This window comes from Podarcis filfolensis, assembly GCF_964270895.1.
Source record: "Podarcis filfolensis genome assembly, chromosome: 1".
NCBI classification, from domain to species: domain Eukaryota; kingdom Metazoa; phylum Chordata; class Lepidosauria; order Squamata; family Lacertidae; genus Podarcis; species Podarcis filfolensis.
In genome coordinates, this window is record NC_139604.1 from 120,666,110 (window position 1) to 120,679,247 (window position 13,138).

General features: G+C 46.3%; 1 protein-coding gene across 8 annotated transcripts; it reads right to left on the minus strand.

The window, feature by feature from the left end:
• Positions 1 to 1,547: 1,547 nt before the first annotated feature.
• LOC310765306 (uncharacterized protein) lies at positions 1,548 to 12,358 on the minus strand. Of its 8 annotated transcripts, none has more exons than XM_083620116.1 (7): positions 12,232 to 12,358; positions 10,759 to 10,824; positions 9,155 to 9,205; positions 8,685 to 8,748; positions 6,177 to 6,290; positions 3,503 to 4,036; positions 1,548 to 1,696 (listed from the first exon to the last, which is right to left on the minus strand). In XM_083620116.1, exons 2-6 carry the CDS (start codon positions 10,810 to 10,812, stop codon positions 3,504 to 3,506), a joined length of 816 nt encoding a protein of 271 aa, XP_083476242.1. In that variant the 5' UTR covers positions 10,813 to 10,824; positions 12,232 to 12,358; the 3' UTR covers positions 1,548 to 1,696; position 3,503. The 8 variants fall into 8 exon arrangements, with proteins under 8 accessions (XP_083476242.1, XP_083476241.1, XP_083476240.1 ...); XM_083620115.1 differs by having other exon boundaries at positions 9,155 to 9,208; XM_083620114.1 differs by having other exon boundaries at positions 3,503 to 4,043; positions 8,689 to 8,748; positions 12,232 to 12,357.
• Positions 12,359 to 13,138: the final 780 nt, after the last annotated feature.

Consider the following 13,138-nt stretch of genomic DNA (forward strand, 5'->3'; position numbering starts at 1 on the left):
CTTTCTATAGGTAGAGATGGTGTTGCATTGTGGTAGCTGAACTGCATGGTGGGATTTGTAGTTAAAGGCCAAAAAAGAAAAAGAAAAAGATCAGGGAGGGAAAGGGGGGAAGTGGGCTTGGAGAAGGGTGGGGTTTAGCTTTTATTTCAGTTCTGAGTTGGAAAAATAATATTAAAAAATTAAGCATTTTTCTCTGCCATTTTGGATTTCTTAAAACAATTTGGTGATGTAGGTGGGACGGCTCGTGTCAGGAGCAAGCCAGCAGTAAATCACACTGTGCAAGTGGAGTTAACTCTTTATCAGCAAAAACACTATTTGTCAGGCCTAATGAGCGTCGCAACTCCTCCTCAATAGGTCTTGCCCCCATGATGCAGTTGTTGAGACTGAAGGTCCCCAGCTCTTCAGGGTTTCTTCCAAGCAATTGGAGACTGTGTGTGTGCATCATCTCCTCCACCCTTTTCATGCCTCTTCTGGTTCTGGGAAACAAGCAGGGAGGGGAGATTTTTGCAACAGGAAGGGAGACACCCATTGCTCTCCACCAGCCTCTTGACTTATCTTGCCTCCCCCCCCCCACTCCTGCTTCAACTTCTGCCTCTAATTCTAGACTTTTCTCTGCCATAGACTCTTCCCAGAGCTCTAAGCCCTGTTGCTCTTCAGCATCCCTCTTATGAGAGGAGGAATCACTTGTTTCTTGCCCTTGGTGCCGCAAAAAAGGCTTTCAAGTCCTCCTCACCAAATAAGCAAGAGCCCTTGAAAGACATTGAAGGCAGGTTGACCATGGTGCCACATCACCATTCCAGTTGCCAAATTTTGCACATGGACACTTTTTAGCTTTGATTGTTTTGTCAGCTCAAAACACACCTATGGCACCATTGGAGGGGAACAGAGAACAGAGGGGAATGAAAGAACTGAGGAAGGCTTCAAACGACAACAAAGAACTTGCAGAAGGAAGAAAAACAGGCAGGGAGAATCAGATAAAAACCGCTGAGAATAAACTGTGGAAATCAGGGAAGGAGAAAGTTGGTAAACTGATCTTCTTAGGTATGGTAGGGAGAGAAACTGGAGGAAGAGGCTTGGGGTGCTGCCTGCCACTGCAATTTGGACCACGTGACCCTTTCCTAGGTTGTGGGGGGGCTGCTGACCCATTGTCTTCTGGACACCTGCATGCCAACCTGGGGACAAGATGCCTCATTTGAATCCCTGCATCATGTCAAAGTAGCATTAACATTGGAGGACATAGGTCTGTTCAACTTATCCACACTTTCATTGGTCCTGAGATTTCTAGTCACAGGGTCTAGAGAGGCTTTTCTTTTGTCCTGCATTTTCACCAGGAAAACCCACTGTTTACTGCTGAATTGGAACAAATGTCAATTCACAGAAAACCCGATCAGCATTTGTTCCGATTCAGTAGTAAATGGTGGGTGTTCTGGGGGGGAACCAAAGGTCTCTCAGACCCTTGACTAGAACTCACAGAACAAAAGAAATTGTGGATGAGTCTTTAGTTTAAGAGGGGACAAACAAAAAAACAACAACCCTTGAGTGACAGCTTTCTTCTTTCCCAACGTATGATTTATTTCACTGGTGCCATTTTAAGACATGCTTGTTTGAGAAACTGCAAAAATCCATTTATACCCAGCAGAGAGAGAGAGAGAGCAGAAAAGTACCCAAGGTAGCCAGGTGATTCATATCAGCATCACTGCAGAATTGGAAGGAAACATTAGTGAGACATTCCCAGCCATGCAATCTCCACAAAACTAAAGCATTAAACTATGTGGGACTTGGGTGCTTCCTGATAGTAAGATTGCAGGTGCACAGAGCTAGAACAGGGCAAGAGAACGCAGGAACGCAGGAAGCTGCTTTTACCCAAGTCGGGCTATTGGTATGTCTGGCTCAATACATCTACACCATGGGTAGGCAAACTAAGGCCCGGGGGCCAGATCCGGCCCAATTGCCTTCTAAATCCGGCCCACGGATGGTCTGGGAATCAGCATGTTTTTACATGAGTAGAATGTGTGCTTTTATTTCAAATGCATCTCTGGGTTATTTGTGGGGCCTGCCTGGTGTTTTTACATGAGTAGAATGTGTGCTTTTATTTCAAATGCATCTCTGGGTTATTTGTGGGGCATAGGAATTCATTCATATTTTTTTTCAAAATATAGTCCGGCCCCCCACAAGGTCTGAGGGACAGTGGACTGCTGAAAGTTTGCTGACCCCTGGTCTACACCTATCGGCAGGATTTCAGGTGCGATCCTTTCCCCCAGCCCTACATTGATATGCTGAGGACAGAACCCAGGACCTTTTGCATAAATCACCATGTCTAAGCTGCCAGGGAGTGTCCCAGGGCATGGTCTGAAGGCCTGCCACTTCGTTGAAGCCAAGCATGTTTAGGTCAGTGTGCGGATGGATGACCACTTTGGGAACCTGTTACATCCTGCCTTGGGTTCCATGATGGGAAGAGGGTGAGTTATGCATGCATGTGAAAGTAAATAGATAAATAAAATAGAGCACCTTCCGTATGAGCAGCGCTTTTTTTCTGGGGGGATGCAGGGGGGAGCATACCCCTAAACATTTTGTGAATCTTTGTACTTTTGTCCATTTACTGTATTTATTTTCCCCGATTTGAACCATAAAATGGTGGTTTTCTTGAGTCAAAATGAGAGTACCCCTAAACTTTTTTTTTTAGAAGAAAAAGCACTGTGTATGAGGATAAACTAAATCAGCTAAGGGCTTAGAAAACGGATGACAGAGGAACATGTTAAACATAGTGTGGAGAAGCAGAGCATTTTCTACCTCGCAGTACCAGAACCTTGGTCACCCAACGAAACTAATCAGTGGTAGATGTTACATGTCAGATTCTTCATGTGCTTATGCCTTTGGGGAAGACTTCGGTCAGAAAGCATTTAGACCTAATCAAAAACACTTCCCCTTTTCTGCCCTGCAGTACTCTATCTGTCTGTCTCTTTCAATTTTTTTGCTTGGCACCCAAGCCAGAGAGTTCCTGGGCCGAATGGACTGGCAGAAGCAGAAACCCATTGGGTTCCACCACAAGGAGCTCCCATGTCTTCTTCTAGGTCTCTCTGCAAGGCAATGGTGGCTGGACCCTGTTCAGACTGGTAGGGCAGGAGGAAGCCAGCAGTAGTAGGAGCCAGAGTCAACGATAGGCAGACCCAATAGCAGCCATTGCCAACAAACTCTAGTTTTGTGCCCATCCTGCTACCTACTGAGTTCTACATGGGCAACATGTTACTAAGGAGGAAGAAGCCAACACCTAGGGCCACCATTCTGGACTTGGTTGCAAGAATGCAGGCCAGTGGGCTGAGGGCGGACAGAGGTTGATAGGACAGTGGCACTCGCCCTGATGCACCAGCCTCCAGTGAGAGAAGGTATGCAAGGAGGACAACAGAGAAGAGGTAGTGCCCAGACAGAGAATTACCTTCTTCCACTGCCCTGCCCACAGTTCTACCACAGTTCCTATTTGTTACACAAGAGCCCATTCTGCTACCTCAAGTCTGGGTGGTGCGCAGTTTCTTTTGCCGTAGTGTTTCCCCAACCCGCTCTAGAATCGGGATGTCCTTTGACTTCCTGACAACTGTTTCGTCAAGCATAACAATGTCGCCACCCAGAGGTTGCGGCAAAGGAGCCACAGGTGAAGTTGGCAAGAGTCCCACAGCTTCCGAAGGCTCCACATCCATGAGCAAGGCCAGGTCAGGCACCAGCCCCTGAACTTCCGCCTCCGAGTCTTTTGGAAGCTCAGAGCCCCTTGGAATTATTCCGGGCAGATTGGTCGCCGTCCCTGTAGAGAGACTTCCGTTTGCTCTTTGGGCATCGCTGCTGGGTTCCATATCGATGTCATCGTGCCTTCTTGTTGACGGAGGAATCCACCTTGCAGGCATTGGGAAGGGTTCTGATGCTTCCCCTCTCAATCCAATCAAGTGCATTGTAGGAGCGTGCGCTGCTTGGGGCCTTCTGTTGTTAGGAAGGTTCGCACTGAAGTCAGGGTGAATTGAGAGCTCTTCCCAGAATCTGCCACCGGAATCTGGAGGCTAGCATAATGACAAAACACTGTACCATCATACAAATACAAGACGTGCTCATTTACCCAAGTGGAATGAGAGAGAGAGAGAGAGAGAGAGAGAGAGAGAGAGAGAGAGAGAATGTGTACATACTTTATGTGTCTGCATAGGTAAAGGGACCCCTGACCATTAGGTCCAGTCATGACCGACTCTGGGGTTGCGGCACTCATCTCGCTTTATTGGCCGAGGGAGCCGGCGTACAGCTTCCGGGTCATGAGGCCAGCATGACTAAGCCGCTTCTGGCGAACCAGTGCAGCGCACGGAAACGCCGTTTACCTTCCCACCAGAGTGGTACCTATTTATCTACTTGCACTTTGACGTGCTTTCGAACTGCTAGGTTGGCAGGAGCAGGGACCGAACAATGGGAGCTCAACCCCATCGCAGGGATTCGAACCGCCGACCTTCTGATCGGCAAGTCCTAGGCTCTGTGGTTTAACCCACAGCGCCACCCGCGTCCATAGAGGATATCTAAAGCATTCGGGTATGCAAGTTTCCATATGTTTTACAATGTGCAGCTAGTGATGGATGGAACAGCTCAGTGCTAAAGCACAGGCTTTGCATGAAGAAGGTACGCCCCTCTGACATAATGCTGGACAGTTTCTCACCTGCTTAACTGTTGCCAAGGACTGTAATCAATGACATATTCTATTATAAGGTCCCTGGGGCAGAAACCTCTTTTTCTGTATAAAGCACCAAGCTGCAGGTGGCCAGGACTCAGCCCAGGACCGCTTGCATGCAAAGCCTGCGCTGCTATCAGCAAGTTGCAACTCTTCCCCACTTTTAAGGGGATTAGATAGGGCTCCGTCCATAGGAGCACACTACCTCCAGGATCAGACCGCCAACAATGCCTCTGAATACTAGTTACTGGAGACAGCAGCAGGAGACAGCTACTTCCCTTACGTGCTGCTTGGGATGCTGAACTAGGCAGGCCTTTAGACGGAGTGGTAGGGCTGCTTTTATGTTCTTTTGGGGAAAGGCGTTTTCACAGAATCGTAGAGTTGGAAGGGACCACAAGGGTCATCCAGTCCAGCCCCCAGCAATGCAGGAATCTTTTGTTCCATGTGTGGCTCGAACCCACAACCATGAGATTATGAGTTCTCATGCTCTACCAGCTGTGCTACCTGTAAGGGGGAAAGTGGGGAAACACTCTTCTCTAATGCATTTAAAAATACATTCTTGTTACGATGAACGTGAAGGCAGGCTACTCTGCCAGTGGGGTTCTCAGAGTCCCCCTCCCTGAAGCCGAAGGTGCATGTCCTGCAGTTTAAGTCTCCCAAGCTTAAATGGCTAGCTCAGCTCTTCATACACGAGATTTGCAGCTGCACCACCGAGACCTGAACAACTTCTTAAGGAAGCTGCTTGCCTGCCCTAATTCACCCTGCAGCCCTGGTGAGAGATGAAACTGGGGAGTGTCTCTTTTCAAAGTCGCAGAGCTTCATTCAATTCAGGGAACATCCATGGATTAACCCAGGATGCCCTTCTATGCTAAGAACTGAGCCCTCCACCTCATTCATTCATTCATATGCTTCTAACTTCACTTTCAACCAAACGCCTCCAAGGCAGCCAACAAGACATACAAATTATGCCATACAAAAATGTGCATATATGTATATTCCTATAAATATTAATTACAAGCAACATGAATCCGCGCACAGTGAATTTCACAGCTGATCAGAGATGTGAACTTGCATTCTCTGCAGCCACTACATCACCCTTTGCTAGGTCTGTATTCTATGACCATCAGGCAATAATGGGTGTGTTTTGTGGAAGATATAGATAGAGCAACACAGCTGCCTGCAATTAAGGACTTTTCATGGGGTGGGGGCGTGCAATAGCTATGGACGCAGGGAGAGGACTATCAGGTGGTCAGGTGACAAAGAGGACACAGGGCTCCTTCACTTTTAATAGCTGTATAGAAGGCAGGATTTTCCACTTCTTCTACCCAACTATTAAAGGAGAAACAGCCCTTGTTCCACCTGACCAACTTTGGTCACAATAAGCCCCCCCATTTCAAATTTTGCTATTGCGCCACTGTGCATTCCTACATTTTCCCAGGCCTTGTACCCCCCTCTTCCCTCAAACAAGAGAGCACCCTCAGGGCACCTTGTGACGAAAAGCTGCACTTCTCTTCCTTAGCTTCATGGAACCTGTCGTGCAAATCACACTGAACGCTCCCTTGGTGCAGTTTCTTCTCTTCCGCTGTACATCTGCCATGGACTGGAGGGGAAACACTTGCTTATTGCATGCTTAAAGGTAAAGGTAAAGGGACCCCTGACCATTAGGTCCAGTCGTGGCCGACTCTGGGGTTGCGGCGCTCATCTCGCTTTATTGGCCGAGGGAGCCGGCCTACAGCTTCCAGGTCATGTGGCCAGCATGACTAAGCCGCTTCTGGCAAACCAGAGCAGCGCACGGAAACGCCATTTATCTTCCCGCCAGAGCGGTACCTATTTATCTACTTGCACTTTGACGTGCTTTCGAACTGCTAGGTTGGCAGGAGCGGGGACCGAGCAACAGGAGCTCACCCCATTGCGGGGATTCGAACCGTCGACCTTCTGATCGGCAAGTCCTAGGCTCTGTGGTTTAACCCACAGCACCACCCGCTGGGAAGCAACAACTGGGAAATACTTGCCTGCAAGCGCTCCAATTGGAGAACAGCCTTTACCAAAGGTGTCATGGGCTTTGAAGACACTCGAACTCAGGACACAAGGGAGAAACGTGCTAAGAGGAAGGCACGCTTGGCAAATCCACACTGTGATCAACTCCCGCCTGGAAAACAATGTCCCCACTGTGGAAGGACGTGTGGATCCAGAATAGGCCTCCATAGTCACTTACGGACTCATTGTTAAAACTGTGTGTATGGAAGACATTGCCTCCCAGTACATTTCCAAGCACAATTCAAGTGTTGGTGTTGGTGTTGACCTTTAAAGCCCTAAGCGGCCTCGGACCAGTATACCTGAAGGAGCGTCTCCAGCCCTATCATTCTGCCCAGACACTGAGGTCCAGAGCCGAGGGGCTCCTGGCGGTTCCCTCACTGTAAGAATCAAAGCTACCAGGAACCAGGCAGACGACCTTCTCGGTTCCTGTGGAACGCCCTCCCATCAGATGTCAAAGAGATACCTGGCATTTAGAAGACATCTGAAGGCAGCTCTATTCAGGGAAGTTTTTAATGTGTGACATTTTAACGTATTTTTAATCTTTGTTGGAAGCCGCCCAGAGTGGCTGGGGAAGCCCAGCTAGATGGGCGGGGTATAAATAATAAATTATTATTATTATTATTATTATTATTATTATTATTAGGCTATGAGTGATCACCTAAGAAAGAAGAATGAAGAAGAAAGGACCTGGTTTTAGGGGAAGGAAGCAAGGAAGCATACTCTTCCAGAGACATCGTGTCACTTGGCTGCTGTGCTGTTTCTAAGAGATCTGACTCCTGTCTCTGCCCAGGGCTAGTGCACCTGCTATCTTGCTCCTGTTCTTCACTATCCATTACTTCACAGCTCTTCTGGACTCTGTCCCATTTCCCACCACCACGAACCTGGGTCCATACTCCCTTCATTGACCTAACTGAAAGCTTCCTGAGGTGTGTGTGTGGGGGGGTGTCCTCCACTCCTCCTCCTCACCTGCCGAGTCCCTGACACACATCCCATTCTTATTTTCACAGTAATTATTTAAAAAAATAAAATAAACTGTGCCCCCTCAGTTTGGCACCCTGTACAGGGGAACTGCACACTGGGAGTGGCCGCCGGGACCACATAACACCGGTCCTGAGAGATCTGCATTGGCTCCCAGTACATTTCCGAGCACAATTCAAAGTGTTGGTGCTGACCTTTAAAGCCCTAAACGGCCTCGGCCCAGTATACCTGAAGGAGCATCTCCACCCCCATCGTTCAGCCCGGACGCTGAGATCCAGAGCCGAGGGCCTTCTGGCGGTTCCCTCATTGCGAGAAGTGAGGTTACAAGGAACCAGGCAGAGGACCTTCTTGGTAGTGGCGCCCACCCTGTGGAACACCCTCCCTTCAGATGTGAAGGAAATAAGCAGCTATCCTATCCTTAAAAGACATCTGAAGGCAGCCCTGTTCAGGGAAGTTTTTAATATTTAATGCTGTACTGTTTTTAACACTTGATTGGGAGCCGCCCAGAGTGGCTGGGGAGACTCAGCCAGATGGGTGGGGTATAAATAAATTATTATTATTAATTATAAATCCAGCACTGATTGTGGATAGGACATTGTCCAAAATATTGACTTAAACCATTAGGATACAAAACTTGATCAAATTCTGAGCCTTTCCAGACCAGGTAAGTGTTGGTTGGTTTTCCGACCGCAGAACATTTTGCTGAATACCGCCCAATATTTGTGAGTCGTGATCTACGCACAACCCTTTCCAAACAGTTCAATATTCCAAAAGGGAAGTATCAGTGAATCTCACACATGGTTGAAATTCCCTTTTGTAGGCAACTGTCAAAACTGCAGGAGCCCTGTCCTCTGTTTCACCTGTAGTCAACGTGCCCCTAAGTTCAGAAAACGGTAGTGTTGACATCCACAAATGAAGATAGTTGCTACAGAGTTTTATATAACAAAGCTGCAAAAAAAACAAAAAAAAAAGTACAAACCTACTTGATGAGCCAGATCGCCTGTTTTTTCTAGGAGTCCATCTGTGGGCATATAGATGATATCCTGTTTCGGAAATAATTACATCGTAAATAGAGGAACTTCTTAGAATAGAAAAGCAGCTGCCTAAGTCCGATTCTCCCATGGCTAAAGCTCTCTGAAATGCAGCAATAATGAATGTGAATTGCTTGAAATAGCTTTTGTAAAAACTTAGTTGTAGTACTGTACTGGCCTGAATATAAGCCTCATTTTCCCCCCAAATTCTGACCATGAGAAGTTGGTAACAATAAATCTCTTAATAAAAACAGTACATCCCTTAGAATATTAGAATTATTATCCTGATGATCAGTTATACAATTATCTAATTATCTGGCATGGCAGATATTCTTCTATTCTATTCTCTATTCTTCTTTGCATCATTAGCAGTATGCAGAGAAGAGGCACAATTGCCTGGAAATGCAGCAGTCATTACCTTAAGGTTGGTGTCAGAAGCTGGTCTTGTGCCAGACTCCACTGTGCATTTCTGCTTTTGGGGAAAAAGAACGTAGAGGCAATATTGTAAATGGCCACAAGTGGGCAACAAACAAAGTTGAAGACATTCAAAATACATAGGATGATTTTATTTTATTTTTTTAATTAGTTGGATAGAATGGCCACGTGAAAAGAGTAGTGGCTCTTTTGTTTCGGACAAGAATGGAGTTTGAAGCTAGCCTTTTTCTATACCAGGGGTCTGCAACCTTTAAGACAAAAAGAGCCACTTAGATCCGTTTCCGAAGGAAAAAAAACTGGGAGCCGCAAAACCATTGCGACATTTAAAACAAATATAACACTGCATATATTGTTTCCAGTGTACCATAAATCATAACCAGTGCCTGTTGTAAATAATAATTAATAATGAGGGCCCAATGTCATCCTCGTCATTATAAAAATAACTTTTTTGACACTTTTTTATTATTTCTTTGTTTGACCCCTCAGAATTACTCCTCCTCATAGAAATAAACGTTAAATTAACAAGTTACCTTTTTTTGTGTGTGTGTTCTTCACTCCCCTTCAAAACAGTGACCAGCGTACATGCCCCCTTTCAATGCAGTGACCAGCGTACATGCCCCTTACAATGTAGCGGGTGGGCGGGCGGGAAGGTGACGTCGGGACGGTGCGTGACTAACGCCTGCACTGCCCCCATGCGACATCACAGCCAGTACAGCGCCCGCCACAGTGGGGAGTGTCGGGGCGCACAATGCGCCTCCTCCCCTCGCTAGTATCCACCTCGGAGCCGCGGCAAAGGTGTAAAAGAGCCACATGCGGCTCCGGAGCCGCGGGTTGCAGACCCCTGTTCTATACCAATAGCTTAGTAACTTTTACCATCTTGTAACCAGGCAACACTTCACTGCCTGTGCAACTTTTTCTGACTGCTGTATGGAAAAACACATGAATCTGGCTTTTGGAGAATTTTGTAAGTAAACTATTTTATGACTTACCAAACATGTGATCTATTTGTGTGCTTGCTAGGGAAGCGAGATATATCGGGGTTCACTGGGAAAGGCACATTTAAAAAGTTTTACAACCTATATTTCCATGCTTTGCTGTCTTTTTTGTGCTGTTAAATTTTTGCTGGGGTTCTCTTACCCAAAAGCATTTGGCCAAAACTTAGGCCTCGGCTTCCAGGATTCCAATGAATTGTTATGAGGATAAAATAGTGCATCCATGGATGCTGCCCTACACTCTTTGGGGGAAAGCTGGGATGAACTTTTTATAAATAAATATTTCCCACTTTATTTTCACTAGGAGGCTCTGTTAATCTGAACATATTTGAGGAGGGTGAGAATGGTGATGATAGGAGAAGAAAAGGAAGGAGAATTTATTTTATAAATATTAGAAAACAACTTAGTCTTCTGTGATCTGGAACATATAGACCAGTGTTTCCCAAACTTGAATCTCCACTTGTTTTTGGACTACAATTCCCATCATCCCTGACCACTGGATGTGAGTTGTGGCCCAAAAACATCTGGAGACCCAATTTTGGGAAACATTGATATAGACAGAAGAAAACCCCATAGAGTTAAATAAGGAATTTACCATGAATCTATGCCTTAGTCCCTCCATGTTGTCTGGAGATTTGGCAACATCCATCAGAGCAGAAGTCTAAAACAAAGGTTTAATAGAGAGCTTTGCTGAAAAGGACCACTTTTACCATGTTCCTAAATATAAACAATTTCATTGAGTATTTCCATTCATCTTTGTAACTGGCAAACTACTTCATGGCTTAACCTCTTGGTACCCACTTCTGCTCTTTTTGCCTCCTGAGGAGGAAGCCAAACTCATGAAAGGTGTTGTGTTTTTTTAAAGCTGATGACCTCAGCCCATTGTGACACAATGCACAGCTCCAAAATAAATCGCCTCTCCTGAGCTAATCATGTTTTCTTAGAGCAAAACCAAATATACTGTACTTTTCCGTGTATAAGACTAGGTTTTCTTAGTTTAAAATTATATGAAAAACTGTGGGTCATCATATACACGGTTAGTGAATGGTGGGGATTTCTTAAATTGGAGTCCCTAAAAATAGGGGGCATCTTATATATGGGGGCGTGTTATACCCAGAAAAATACAGTAGTTTGTTAAGGGGTGCTGACCTCACAGACCTGTAATTCCCAGCAGCCTTAATAAAATACAGTCAAATCTCGTTCTACGTCTGCCTCCGCTTGCGTCCACTTCAGCGAACGCTTCTGCGCATGCGTGAGTGGCAAACCCGGAAGTACTGGAACGGGTTACTTCCGGGTTCACCACTCACGCATGCGCAGAAGCGCTAAATCGTGCTGCGTGTGTGCAGACGCGGCACTTCAATGTGCGTCATTTTCAGATTGCGGCGGGGCCTCTGGAACGGATCCCCACCGTAAACCGAGGTTCCACTGTACTGTTCTCAGGATTCCTCATTATACAACCTTGACACAACTATTGTTGTGAACTACCCCAATCTCCAAGTGAAAGAATGTCTCTATTTTCTAAGGAATGTTGGAGGGTAGTTATCCTCTTCTGAATAAACTCATTTGCAAGTACAGTCCACCAGGCTTGCTCTGTTCCTAGGAGAAACAGGAGCACTTCCAAAAGCTGGGGGGAGGGGGAGTATATAACTTATGTGGCTGACCACAAACTTTGCAGAAGACTCAGGCAGTAATGAGAAATGCATCCACCTGCTGGCTGTCAGGGCGAACAGTGCTAGCCTTCCTCTGCTAACAGTACAGTGGTACCTCAGGTTACATATGCTTCAGGTTACAGACTCCGCTAACCCAGAAATAGTGCTTCAGGTTAAGAACTTTGCTTCAGGATGAGGACAGAAATTGTGCTCCGGCAGCACGGCGGCAGCAGGAGGCCCCATTAGCTAAAGTGGTGCTTCAGGTTAAGAACAGTTTCAGGTTAAGAACGGACCTCCAGAACGAATCAAGTACTTAACCCGAGGTACCACTGTACTGTGATTCTGACATCTACTGATTTTAGTGTCAACAGTAGGATCTGCATCTCCAAAGCAGGAAACAATTACATCTAGAAACCTACCTTTGGGTCATTTTTAATTCTGTTAGCCACCAAGCGCTAGCATTTTGCCTTTGCGAAGAAGGCACTTCTCACACCAAGGCAATCTGTTCCATGCCACGCTCACAACTATGGTAACAGAACTGTGGCAAATGCTACACTATGACATCACCACTGGCATGGAAAGCTTATCTACATAAGCGTTTCCCAGAAAACCACTCAGCCTCCCCCCCCCCCCGAGCATGCACTGGATATAGTTGCAGAAGTGTGTCTCTCTGAGTGTCTCTTTCACTCAGTGACTGGAAGGGAGAGACACACTGCTATGCCAGCAAAACGGCCACTGTATCCTTTGCATGCTCAGCCCAGGAGAAGCGAGACTGAAAACAAGACAGGCGGTGTGTTGAAATGGAAGAGATATTCCAAGTCTCCTGAGGGGGCAAGAAGCATTCGCTTCCTGCATTGCCCTTGCTCAGCGTTCTAAGGCTCTTTTGTCGAGAAAGCTGCTTAGGTGTTGGAATCAGAGTGTTTAATGGTCCTGGCCTGGGACTTAATGGCGCCATGTTGTCTGGCTTCCTCTCACTGCTGTGCTGGAGATGCTGTCTCATTCTGTGAGCTACAGCAGCTTGAGGTCCTTGCAGTGCTTGGGGAGGCCGCAAGGAAGCCATGCTCAAGCCCTTGTGAGTTGCCATTCTAATATTACTACTACTGCTGCTGCTTTGTTCATTTTGTTACTGGATGGTTTGTGGTTGTACTTTTATGATTTGTAATAAGCAGTGCTTTTTTCTGGGGGGGGGACATATACCCCTAAACATTTTGTGAATCTAAGTTTGGCCTCATTGAGGGGCAGTATATCAAAATGAGTAGGAAAAGGAGTACCCCTAAACATTTTAAGAAAAAAAAAGCACTGGTAATAAGTGTGTTTTGTTTTTAA